The 14,084-nt window shown below is 37.6% G+C and overlaps 1 protein-coding gene across 1 annotated transcript; it reads right to left on the reverse strand.

The window, feature by feature from the left end:
- Window positions 1-9,576: 9,576 nt before the first annotated feature.
- Window positions 9,577-14,084, reverse strand: LOC133524138 (uncharacterized). The gene is made up of 2 exons (XM_061859992.1): window positions 13,125-14,084; window positions 9,577-11,645 (listed from the first exon to the last, which is right to left on the reverse strand). The coding sequence occupies exons 1-2, from the start codon at window positions 13,509-13,511 to the stop codon at window positions 11,301-11,303; spliced, it is 732 nt and encodes a 243-aa protein (XP_061715976.1). The 5' UTR covers window positions 13,512-14,084; the 3' UTR covers window positions 9,577-11,300.

Genomic DNA, 14,084 nt, shown 5'->3' on the forward strand with positions numbered 1-14,084 from the left:
GCTTCGCACGGGTTAACAAATTATACACTTAAAAATCACTCTATCAATAGGAAAACCGCATGAAAATCCGTTCAGTAGTTTTTGAGTTTATCGTGAACATAATACATACATACAGACAGACGCGGCGGGGGACTTTGTTTTATAAGGTATAGTGATGTGACTTTTTTCATGGTATTTGCTATTGTAAAATCGTGTAACAACTCAATTTAGCGTTAGTCTCCTCTTAACTATAATTTTTGGAAAACCGGTCCAAACATAGTCCGTAAGTTTGAGCTATACTTTTATTTACAGAAAAGACAAATTAGATCCTAAATCTATGTATGACCAGGGAACATCAATGTGCCGCGATTAACTTTTGTGAGGCGTCTAGTATATTAGTGGTCTGTGATTGTGGTATTGATTTTTAAATACAGGTGTCATTCCCACGGTGAGGCACACTTTCAAGAACTGCTTTATACTTTAGCTAGATGCCTACTGCTCTCGTTGCTAGGACGCACATAGAGATATCTTGTTTAAGTTCGCCTTTACAAAGGGAAAAGGTGCAACAATTTAAGCATAGCTTAAACATAGATTTTTACACTGTGTTTACTTGTTGTTTACTTGAGATAATGACATGACAATTAATGTCATACCTTGTTTGTGCTACACAGGTGGTTTAAATCAGTTTAAATCCATTGTATCCACGTTAACAAACCACCAACGCCGGTAAATATTATGATGCTAGTAATTTTGAGTTTATGACTATGAAAACAAGGTAGAATATTAAATGTACGTACAAAAACAATTCTGACAAGCATTAATGCCGGGGGCACACTAACGGGAAACACAGTTGATTATCGCGATAATGAACACTTTTCATACGGACACACTGGCGTTTCCCGTTAGTGTGGGCCAGGCATAACTAAATTGTACTTCAAGATATCAATTTTTTTATTATTAAATACAGCAACTATTTTTACAGATTCTAATACAATAGTGCCTAAAATTAAATGATCCTTATTACTACTTAACTAAATTATTTCAATTAGAATTTCAATATATTACATTACATAATAGTCCAAAATCTCTATTTATATAATTATACATATGTCAATTATTGCCTTATACTTTCATTACATATTTTTTACACTTTTATTTTCAATATTTTACATTACACATACACAATACATATAAACATGTTTTTCATAATTCCCACATAGGGCAATAAAAAAGTCTGTATTGTCGGCCACGAGGCGGCACGAGATTCAGTACATGCAAGGCACGGCTGAGAGGTGGCTTACGGAGCAGGGCGGCTACCGGGAAAATCGAAATTCGTCAATTGCGGGCATTTTTCTCTGTCACTCCAATTAAGTTTTAGTGAGAGTAAAAGAGAAAGATCCCCGCAATTTGCGAATTTCGGTTTTCGCGGTAGGCCCCCCCCCAGGTTTGTCCTGCCGGTTGGCTCCGCCAGCAGCTTGGGTTGCCGCCGCGCTCGGTGTACCTGTCAGGCTGATTGCAAACTTTACCAAGGAGAATCCGAAGCAAATAACACGCAAGCGCCAGATTCCTACGGGTTTCTAATTTGTCGTAACCGACCATGCCAATCACAAATAGTGTAGGGTACATCAGCGGATAGAAAGGATACACTCAGGATACAGTATAAGTACCTGGTAAACTTATTTTGTATCCTTTCAATCATGATGTTGTATTTGGTTGAGAGGTGTTTTAAATCGGGTGAATGTAATGGTAACGCATTTATCCACATTAAACTGTAGTTTGTTTTTCTGGCTCCACTCCACCACTCTTATGTCTCGCTGGAGGCGCTGACAGTCTCCCTCATTCTTTATAGCCAAGAGCAACTTGAGGAGGAAAATGACACTAATCAAGTAATTAATCAAGAGTTTTCATTCAAGTTCTCAGTTTTCGATCATTTAAAAGCCACCTATAATATTTTTCACATAGCTGTCACCGAACCCAAGCTATGTGAAAAATATTATAGCCTAGTTAGTACCCTGCCTACGAGGCAGGAGGTTCCGGGTTCGAATAAGTACTGAAAGACAGAACAGTAACGTAAATAAATGAATAAAATTTGAGCATGGGCGCCAATATTGCTTGGAAGTTAGAATAAAAAGTTTTACTAATTATCATGTGACAAATGAAATGAGGGACTCGTTTTAAAAATCACAGATATGTTAAATTTAAAGATACCTTGATAATATTGAAGTCATGTCGCGAGTTGGCACAGTGGCTGTTATCAGCCACTGGGTAGAAAGCGGCGTATACTCCTCTCGACACCTCTGAGCCGCTCACACCGGTGTTGCTCCTGGTATATAGTCTTCACGACGGCAGTTTAGTGGGCGGCAAGTCACCGCCTGCCTGGTGCCTAGATAACTAGTAAAAACATTGTTATGGCAGGTGTCCAGACGTCTTTGCAATAACCCAATATCTTAGTCCACTCAAACTACCATCAATAGACCGGTATACTCTTCACTTTTTCCCAATGCCTGCTGAGTCCGGTTGATGGGTGTCTATTATTGTACCTGTGAAAGGGTTCCAGTAGGCGCTCTACATGAAATTAAAGCTTCACAAAGAGCCTCTACGTATTGGATCTATATGCCCACGCAAGACTATCAAAAGACCGGGGTTTATAGGATCATAAAATCCAACATTGAAGTCATATAAGATTTGTTTACCATGAAAAAAATAAAAAAATAACTATTTACAAGTTATACCTGAAGACTACAGGGAAACCTATAAGAAGGTCAAACGTGAGTCGAACTCATGGAAGAAAAAAAATCTGTAAAAAATGTATTATGAACAAAACCTTAAGGTTGCGAGTTCAACTCGCAGTTGGCTCGTTTTTAGGATTCTGTAGTCGCAATGTCAAAAACAGAACCCTAATATTTTCGTCATTTCTTCATCATGTTCCTAGGGTTTGTCCCGGCTTATTGCCACGGCTCATTGGAGACTGCCATCTGACATTCCAACCCAGAGGGCCTTCCACTAGACCTTATTGGGATTAGTCCGGTTTCCTCACGATGTTTTCCTTCACCGAAAAGCGACTAGTAAATATCACATTATATTTCGGACATAAGTTCTGAAAAACTCATTGGTACGAGCCGGAGTTTGAACCCGCGACCTCCGGATTGCAAGTCACACGCTCTTACCGCTAGGCCACGAGCGCTTCTTTTATAAAACCTGCGTTCACAATTAAATGTCACTTAGCAAATGTTCTATTTTTAGGGTTCCGTAGTTTCCGTACCCATAGGCTAAAACGGGACCCTATTACTAATACTCCGCTGTCCGTTTCTCACGTCAATCTCATGAACCATGAACAGTTGAAATTTTCACAGATGATGTATTTTTGTTGCCCTATAACAACAAATACTAAAAAGTACAGAACCCTCGGTCGGCGAGTCCGGTTTCTTACGAATCATTCTCATAATCGAAATTTCCTTAAGATGCCGTTATAGTATTCATTTTCCTTATACGAACAACAAAGCTTCGAATAACTTCTTAGTTATATAATATATATTTATAGTAATTTTCTTGAGGTACTTTTTGATTACACGTGCAAAACCGCGATGACGTAACTTTATCAAACTGTTATTTATATATTTGGTATTAGTAAAAATTTGGCAACATTGTTTAGCTACTATGAATGATGTCATCGAAATCCACTCGGCCTTAAACACTCGACAAACTCGACCTGCTACAATGAACCAGCGGTGGCAACATGATTCCATTTTTATCACTTGTCACTATGCCCGTCACTTTCGTGCTTACGTACTTGTTAGAACGTCACAGGCATGGTGACAAATGATAAAGAACCGACCATCTTAGCCCTACTGATGTCACTAACGAATTATCAAATCCCTACTAATATTATAAACGCGAAATTAACTCTGTCTGTCTGTTTGTCTGTCGGTCTTTTACCTCTTCAAGCTTAAACCGCTGAACCGATTCAGATTACAGGCATGGAGATAGATGGGATAGGGGCGAGTAAGAACATGGGGTAGTTATTACCAATATAACTGACAAACTAAATGACCGCATCAGGAGCAGCGACATATGGTTTAAAACAAAGATCATTGACGCACTAGAAATGACAGCGAAAATGGAAATAGGCCGGGCTCGTCGCAATACTAAACGACATCCGAGGGAGTCAACGTGTTTTGCACTGGCTCGCTAGATGAGCAGAGGGCAAACGGAAACACGGACATCCTTTTCACCACTGGACCCGCTTGGCTCAAAACAGGGGGGCCTACCGCGAGAACCGAAATTCGCAAATATCGGGAATCTTTCCCTTTTACTCTCACTAAGACGTAATTAGAGTGACAGAGAAAAATTCCCGCAAATGACGAACTTCGATTTTTGCGGTTATAGCCCAGAAACGACTGGCATGAGATTGATAAGGCCATCGTCCAGAAATGGATGATTCCAGCATAATAAACAAATTGTTTTACTACCTAATTTTTGCCATTTCTTGGGGTTAGATGCCAAGCGGACCCAGGTTCCCATGAGTCTTGGAAAAACAACTCGAGGAAACGCGACAACGCGAGGAAATTTTGCGTTCCGCATGGGCACGGGAAGGATATTTTGAAGTTTGATAGTCGTTCTTTGTAATCCTACCCCTGTGGGTTCATGTGTTATTTATACTCATAGCAAATGATTCGATAAGTATCGATGTACTTATCAACCTAATTACTCTAATTATACTTTCAAGTAGGTACGATAGTACATAATTATTTTATCTTATATACATGATTAGGTGTATACCTATACGTACTTAGTCTAATAAAAATAGAAATAAATATTCAGTCGAAAAGTAAGTCATTTGATTTTATTAGGCACTCTACGAGTATTAATTTCTGTATTTGACCTTGGATATATGTGCAGTCGACGTACCGAGTTATCGCCTACGTATACGTTACCGTGGTGATAACGCAAACGCACAATGGACGATAATAATACGCGTGTAGCAATAAAAGAAATACATAAATAGTGGGTAACGTCAAGGGTTTAGTCAAAATGTGATTTGACGTAAGGATTTAAGGAAATGATATCTTTGACGCAGGTAACTCGTAATTCGTAAGATGTCATGCCAATTTGCTACGTTGACGTAGCATACCTACTGGGGTATGGTATGGCGCTCCCTCGTAAACGCTTACTTTATTCTTCAAAAATTGATGAGAAAGTTACATTTTATCCACAAGAGTGGTAAAGTAATTAGATCCAAATTTGAATTGTTTCCTCATGTTGGCTGGTGGAATTACCTACATTAATGTACTTAATTATTTCTATGACCTTGACTGGTACGCTTTGCTTCAGTATTCGCCATAATGTTTCTCTACTTCACCCTGTCAAAAGCCTTTTAGAAGTCCATGAACACACATGGAGCTAGCTTTTCATGACAGTCCTCTAAGATCATGCACAGGTCGTTAATCTGATCCGTACACAATCGTCCCGCTTTGAATCCATTTTGTTTATCCCTGAGTCTGCAATCGACAGCGGCCGATATTCTGTTCAGCAGAACCTTACACAGCACCTTGGAGTAGACAGGCGGCAAGTTTATTCCGCGCCAGTTGGAGCACTGGGACAGGTTTCCTTTCTTGGGTAGCTTGATGAACAACTGTTCTCAAAAACCGTACTAAAAAGTACCCCTTATCAGTATAGTATAGTATAAGTAACTGACTGAGCACAGTCGCATTTTTAGTGCCTGTCATGCAAATCGCTTGTTACGCTCCTTAGCGATCGAAACATAACCGTCACTGTCGCACATATACTTATAGAAGAGTGGTAGAGAGACACAAAACGTTTCGTTCTCGTAGCGATAGCGATTGTAATCACTCAGATTGTCACCTTGTTGTTCTGTTCGTTGTCGTAGCGATAGCGATTGTTGTTAACTCAGATTGTCACCTTGTTGTTCTGTTCGTTGTCGTAGCGATAGCGATTGTTGTTAACTCAGATTGTCACCTTGTTGTTCTGTTCGTTTGTTGAACGTTCTAACAAGTATGCATAGTGACAGGCAATAAAAATGAAACCATGCTGCCACCGAAATCACAAAAATATGTTTGGTTGTCAACAGATGATAGATATCAATTACCTAGATATCGCACTCGTTACAAAATATCAGATAATTTATAACACCTAACCCAATTATAGAACGGAAATTCCGCTTAAGTGATCGAGATAATAAGCAAACTAAGGCAATCTGATTTTGGAGTACAAGTGCCTAGATAGCGGGAAATTATTTGTAAGAATACATTGGTATAGGTAAGTATACTGCCCATAACAACCGTAAGTGATACTGAAATTAGAATACTAACTGGATTGATCAGATTCAAAACGATTATTTAAATGGGCCATGCGATTTTTTAAAGTAAGGACAGCTACTAGATCCCGTAGGTTGTACAGTCAGCATCAAAAGTAGCGGATGAAACAACGCGCCAAAAGTATCTGACATTCCGGAAAACTTTTCGAAATATAGATAAATTTCTAAAATTCGCGCTCAAAAGTATACCTTTTACAGTCTTAGTTGTTCTATATTAAAGACTTCACTTTTTGTTAAGCTGTTACAGAATGGTAGATACTTATGAAACGTTATTTGATCCGCTACTTTTGATGCTGACTGTACTTGTGTGTGTTTCGTTTCGCATAGCAATGTACGCACGCGAAATAGTACATTACGATACAAGTGCGAAAAATAGGAAATTCAAAACGAGTGGCGATAAATTAAAACACGACCGAAGGGAGTGTTTTAAATCGACACGTGTTGCGAATTACCTATTCGCACATGTATCGTACAACGTTTTACAGTACATATGGCCCTTTAAATGTTTGACACAGTAACGTAATATGCTAATTTGCGCACTAGTGCGGTAAAGTAGCACCATATGTACTGTAAAGAAATTTTTAGGCATCTTCCTGATTACTTATAAACATTTTAATTAATTCAGACAAAGAGAATTTGGAAAAAATAAACAGCGACAAAACGTAAATTTTGTCAAAATATGTATGATGCCTATCCTTTCCATTTCGATTCAGGATCAAAGGCCTCTTAATAGGAAAAAAAATAAATAGAATATAGAAGCGTGTTTCATATGTTATAATTATGTTTATCTAAATGTATAATTGGTGTTAAGATAATGTTTAAAGGTTATCAAAAAACAATGTCGAATCCTTGCCAGTGGTGGTGTGTCCACGTCCACATTACTCGTATCACCGGCTTGCCTATTTTCAGACAATAATAAATAGCAGTAGGTAGTTACTTAAGGCAGTTAGGTATTTCAAATACATATACATAAGGCACATATATGTAAAAAAACTCAAATATGCACCATTTAATTATCAATGCTGAAGCCTGAAAGCGTATTCTATAGCATTAGTAATAGGTAGGCAGGTAATTAAAAATTATAAGTATATATTTAATATTTATAGACGTACGTTATCGTATATTATTTTATGCATGGTAACGATATCTTCACATACTCCTTTGCAGAAGATATTCGTTCTGATTCGAACAATGCTTATAAAAAGTCACAGCGATACGTCATACGATACCGATATGTCAGTGACAAAAGTGACATTTCTTCAACCAAAAAACGTCACTTTTAACACTGACTGATCGGTATCGTATTGCTGTGACTTATAAGCATTGTTCGAATCGGGCTGATAGTTGATATATTATTAAATACAACTAATTTTCCTTTAATGAATGTTTACCTGTGACAAATTTGATATTAATTCAGAATATCGAATAAATAATAAAATTTTATATCAGAATATCGTTTTAAAATGAGATCGTAAATTCGATTGTATAGTGGCAGCTAGCTAGGTTCGTGTGACTGTTGCGAATTTTTTCGCTTATTTGAAAATAATTGTATTTTATACAATCGTGATATAATAAGGAGCTTTTCAGTCGAGCGGTTAGGCAACGAAGTTTGCTGAGTCACTATTAATTTTTCTACGAATCATCAAAAATAATACTTTATTTACTATAAAACCTACATAACTCATGAAAATTTGTATCTTATATAGAAAAATGTAGCACAAAAGATAATACACACGAAGGCCCGCGCTCCGCGCCCGTTTAGTCTTTTCTATGGGAGCGCGGCGGCACGTGATTGGTCTTTTTTTTACAGTTGACTACAGTGTATCGAAATGAATCTTATAGTTGAGTTTGTAGCCCTGCCTTGATAAATGAAAAATACGCAATTATAGTTTGGTATACGAAATTTTAATTCAAATATTACAGTTGACGACTAGAAAAAAGGTATTTTGCTACGATACCCTAGCAAGTCCATTCGGATTTGTTGTGCCTTATACACTCGTGTAAGACTACAGTAAGTACGTAAAGCAATAAAAATCGATTACATTCATCTGATAAGGCAATGCGTATCGTCACGATATCGTAGTACGCATTTAGTGACGAACTAGAGATTAATGTTTCATAACATTCATGACGCTGTTCAAAAATAATACGCTGTTGCCGACTGATGGAAGGAAAGGCTTTTCCTGATGACGAACTTCAGTCCGAATGCCCGAAATGGACACGTTTGAGTATGGGGATTCCTTGGTTATATGTACTTTACCTTAGGAGTTTCTATTTTGTATGTAAATGTGAAAGTTTAAATGGTTAATGTAAGAGTTTTCATACGTTAAGAAAACCCATTTTTTACACATCTGCCCAAAAAAGTAGTGTATTGTTATATCCGCTGCGATTTTTCTTTTTATATTGAAAAAGGTATAAATTAGGCATAAACTAAGTATTTAATTTTCCGTTACAATTAACTAATAAAATACGAACACATCTGACTTGCTAGCATGAGTTGCGTTCTCGCGCGCGACTCCATACCTAGTATACCTACATCTTACGCGATTTCAAGTACCTATGGTCTCGCGCGCGAGAACGCAACTCATGCTAGACGGTCTGTGTAAGTTTGGGAAAAAGCCTATACACCTACCTACTACAATACGTATTAAATATTAATACCAATTTAAATAGCCGCGCTAGTTCACATGATGTAACCGAGTCATACCCGAGCAGAAAAAAAAAAACTGTCTTTTCTGTTACCGGAAGTAAAGGAAATATCCTAATTTCTGTCTCAATATTGGTTTGATATTTCATTTACAAGGGGTCATTGATAAATTACGCCACACCAGCTTCATGATTTTAAAATTTATAACATGATATCGTTTAGGAATAAAAACGATAAATCATAGTAGAATCACTACAAACGAATTTCTTAATTGTACAGTAAGTAATAAAAGTTAAAAAAATAATAAGTTTTCAGTTACAGATGAAGTTAGTCACAAAATTTGTAACTCCCCTCCTCCTCTTATCACATGTCATATTTTCTTGACCCCCTCCCCCTTAAACGTGTAACATGATTAATGGATGTTCCCTAATATCAGGTATAACAAGGTCGAGGTGACCTTAAACGAAGCAACCTTTATAAGGTAATTACAACATTTTCGGGTGCCCGGCGTGGAGTTCCCTGTCAATACTATTCCGTTTGTCATCAAAGCTTTATTGAGAGTATGAAGATTATTATTTTAGACGCCGATATAAATTTACCGCAATTAGGTAGACACTTAAGTGAGAAATATTTTAATGTTTTGAATATTATACAAAAAAATTGGTAGGTACCTACCTGATTTCGGTTTTTTACTTAGGCATACATAAAATAAATAATAATAAATAAGCCATTTATTCACACTAAGTTGGGTTAACATTTCTATGTTTAGGTACTTTTTTTATTGCTTAGTGGTGAACCCCTCTTTGGATGAAGGCCTCCTCCAACTCAATCCATTTGCTTCTGTTCAAAGCTATTTCCATCCATTGGTTTCACGCCTGGGCTAGGTTGTCAGCCCGACGTTGCTGCGGCCAGCCAGACCGCCGCTCCTCTGCTGGTGGTCCTCTCCATTTTGTTGATTCCATGGTCCACCTTTTGTCAGTATAGCGTTAGCCATTTTAGGGATAGAGCTTGTGTGAGAGCGTCAAATACTTCCTTATCTTTAGAATGCTTCTCTCCATGGCTCTTTGAGTTCTTATTAGGCATACATACAGGTTGTATGTTATATACTTAGGTAGTTATTTGTTTTACAAGGGGAAAAAGTTGTTGTTTAAGCGCTGGTGCTAATATTAATACCAGACCAAGCGAAAGATCCCAAAATTAAACCACGACGGTAGCGAGTGGTTCGAGAAGTGGAATCTCGACCGTTCCGAGGGTTTCAAGGTACGAGGGTTTGTTACTTTCCTACTCGTCCGCCTCCGAGTGAAACAAAAAATTGTGTCACCACGCCAACGCGAGGAAAATACTAACTATAAAAAGTATGAAATAGTAAAAAAATCATACCAAATCAAATCCAAATTAACGTAATCAAAATTGATCATTCAAAAGCAGCTAACATAAGGAAACAACTCAAAATTTGCATCTGATTGCCCCACATGTGGATAAAATGCAATTTTCTCATATAGTTTTAGAAGTTTTTGAACAATCAAGAGGGATTTACCAGTTGGTGTGATGAATAATACATTATCAGACCGTATAATGTTATATTTGTTTTCTTCCTTTCAACATACACGTCACATAAAACCACTCACAAGTAATAAAGCTCCATTTGTTAGAAATATTAGCTTTTATGAAACGGCTACTACTATGCAAGTGGGTCCTTACCTAAATGACATCCAGCCAAATGCTTCTGGGGGTGTTTATAAAGGTGTAACTAGGTAGCTTACCTATTTTACCGTTAAATGTTGATAATTTTTATAATCGTCATCATATTTTTACACTAAAAGGTAGTAAACATTTATTACGCTAATGCATTCCCTAAAAAAAACTGCTGAGTAGGTATCCAACTATTTCTTTTCTACAGCACGAGCATCAGAATTAGATCAACGAAGTACATCAAGTAATCTTCTATTCTTACCTACTCCGTCTGTGGTTTCCTCCTTCAAACAAAGTCCTTCAACAATTATTGTAGTGTCGGACCGAAACCTGATTTTCTGCCGAAACCCAAGGTTCGGTTTTGACTTACTTTTGGCCCAAACCAAACCGATACTTTTATAGACGTGTTAAAATCGTTGAATAAAAGGCCGGGGTCTTTCTTTAAGACACATGAGCAATGAAACAGCTATAATCTGTGTAGGTGGTATAAAAAACCGGCTAATTGCGTGTTAGGCCAAGGCTATTCTAATTAAGAAAGACTAAATTCGGTCTTTAGTCTTTCTTCGCGATCCGAACCTGCAATGCTCGGCCGAAACGCTCGGCAGTTTTTCATGCCGAAACCGAAACCTAAACTTCGGTCGGTAGTCACTAAATATCAGAGCCATTTATGAGTATAGACGAATCTAGAGTAAGTTGTGACGTCCTGGCCAAAAAAATGACGTCAGAAATCAGTTTCTGCGCAATGAACTTCTGCTGCGTGTCCAATCCTCTCATCTGTAGTTTAAGATTAGCGCAATAACTAGCGCAGTCATCTTCGGATTCGCCAGAGAAGGATGCCTGCTTGCTGTCATAGGAGGGGCTGTTTTGTCTCTCTCTTGCGTACGGTTTCTGTCGCGGCCGCGGGCGAGGCTTAGTGTCCAGGTTTCTCATCTTGAGTCTATACTTTACCACTGGGTCTGATTCTTCATCTGGGTATTCTTCGGGGATATCGATCTGGAAGACAATTTATAGATGATTAGTTAATCGCTATCCGAGTATAAACGAATACTGTACCAGCAAAGAGATTGGGATAGTCAGTTTAATTTTTAATTTTAACGGTTGATAGATTTTTTTTGGTAATACCTTCCTTCAGATAGAAAAATTATGATGTGAAATATTTATTACAAACTTGATAGATATTACCGCGCATATTTAATAAAAACCGGCCAAGAGCATGTCGAGCCACGCTCAGTGTAGGGTTCCGTAGTTACTCTTCCGTCACAATAAGCTAAACTGGAGCTTAAAGTATATTAAATTGTTAACCAAGGGGTGAAATGGTACCTTTCACGCGAGTTAAACAAATAGGCAAATTTGCATAATCAGTACCTAATTAAAGTAAGTCTTTTTACTATGAAGGGGAAACTTTTTGCGATAACTCAAAAACAGCTAAACTGATCATGTCCGCTATAGTTTTCATTTAATGTCTTTCTTAAGCTCTACTTCCACGATTTTTTTTCATATTTTTTGGACTCTTTATTTGGTTCAAAAATAAGAGGGGGGGGGGGACGCATTTTTTATTTCTTTCGGAGCGATTATCTCCGAATATATTCACTTTATCAAAAAATGTTTGTTGAAGACCCCTATTAGTTTTGAAAGACCTTTCCAACGATGATTCCACTCTGTAGGGTTGAAGCAAAAAAAAAATTCACCCCCACTTTACGTGTAGGGGAGGTACCCTCAAAAAAATTAAATTTTTAAATTTTATTGTACGACTTTGTCGGCTTTATTGATTTATATATCCATGCCGAATTTCAGCTTTCTAGCACTAACGACCACAGAGAAAAGCCTCGGACAGACAGACAGACAGACGGACATGGCGAAACTATAAGGGTTCCTAGTTGACTACGGAACCCTAAAAATGGGTAAATATGTGATATAATAGGTAGATACCTCTATACTAGTCATCGTTTTTATTGTTGAATTCCATTTCTGTATAAAACGACATTAAACGAGGCGCATTTCTTAGGAGATTTTCCCATAAGTAATAGATATTTATATAAATATTTAAAAAAGAATCTATAAGGGTTCCGTTTTTTGCCATTTGGCTACGGAACCCTAAAAACCCATAAAACTGATGAAACCGATGTTGTTTGGATCGTATTCAGTTAAAGTATTATGTAGGTGCCTACCTAATGTAGATATATGGCATCATTACAATGGTATACGCTTTACATATTTATCAACATTATTCCCTTAATAATTTACCTTTATAAAATATTGCAAAGATACCGGAGAAAGGGACAAAGCGAAAACAATACATCACTCGCACTCACTCCTAGATAAGGCATGAACTGTTAGCAAATGTCGTTCGGAGGATTTATATCGCACCTTAATCCATTGCAATAAGGTTTCAGTTTAAATATAAATAACTGATGCCGGTTGGTTATTTTGCCGTAATTCCAAAATAAAACGGACTGGAGTGTAGGTACTTACATATTCAATAGCCTGCTGGTCATCTGATTCATATGAATCTTTAATATCAGAAGCATCTTCTTGGTAATCCAGAAAAGTCATTTTATCAAAATACCACAACGTCGGTTTATATTCATAATCCGACGTTGAATTAAGTCTAGACTTGTTTATTTTTTTAATTTCTCTTCTATAACCGGTCCGGAAGATATCTATCTTTCTCTTCACCATGTCCAGCGTAGCATTCGGCTCGATCTCTCTATATTTTTCGAGTAAAATTTTATAAGATGCGTTTCTTAAATCTCTCCGCATATATGAGCTGCTTTGGATGTCCCATAAGCAGGCATTTTCTCTGTATAGATCGAGAAATTCGTACCATTTTTCTTGGTTTTGCATGACATTGCACGACATTGTGATTACTTGATGTTGGACGCTGCGCTCGACGATCGCTTGCCGGGTGACTGGCAAACATGGCGGCCGGCGCGCCTGGCAGGCGTGTTGGACGTTGGATGACGGGGCGACGAGCGTGGGGTGGGGGGATCGAGTGTTGCTAGTGATAAATTCCACTTGTTAAGGCCTCTACAAACGTTTGCGATATATCGGTCCAACAGAGTGAAATGGAGCGATAGATAGAACGAAATGACGTATCGCAGACAAAATGTTGGAAGTGTTGTTGTTGAGCAAACGTGACATGATTTCGACTTTTCGTTGCACGCGGTTTTCAATTGATTACAATATTTTAAATAAAAGTTTTGAAATAAAATAATACTTATTTCCATAACTTACTCGTATTCTAGCAATTGAGGAGGGAGGTTTCCAATTTTTTGAAACACTTGTAATACGTTCTATATTAACCAAAATTGTTGCCCTAAAATTCAACTTTTACCCTAATAACGGCTTTAAATATGTTAAAATAACAAAATATATTTTGACACATGCTTTCGCGCCCAAAACGCTCTTTGAAAATTGTATGACGTCATAATT

This window comes from Cydia pomonella, chromosome 13 (genome assembly GCF_033807575.1).
Source record: "Cydia pomonella isolate Wapato2018A chromosome 13, ilCydPomo1, whole genome shotgun sequence".
In the NCBI taxonomy this organism is placed as follows: domain Eukaryota; kingdom Metazoa; phylum Arthropoda; class Insecta; order Lepidoptera; family Tortricidae; genus Cydia; species Cydia pomonella.

What these genes read in the sequence shown, in the direction of transcription:
- LOC133524138 (XM_061859992.1), bottom strand. Translation starts at nt 13,511, where the DNA reads ATGTCGTGCAATGTCATGCAAAACCAAGAAAAATGGTACGAATTTCTC. An exon ending in ACCAGCAGGCTATTGAATAT is followed by an intron (nt 11,646 to 13,124) that starts GTAAGTACCTAC and finishes ATTGTCTTCCAG; the next exon opens with ATCGATATCCCCGAAGAATA.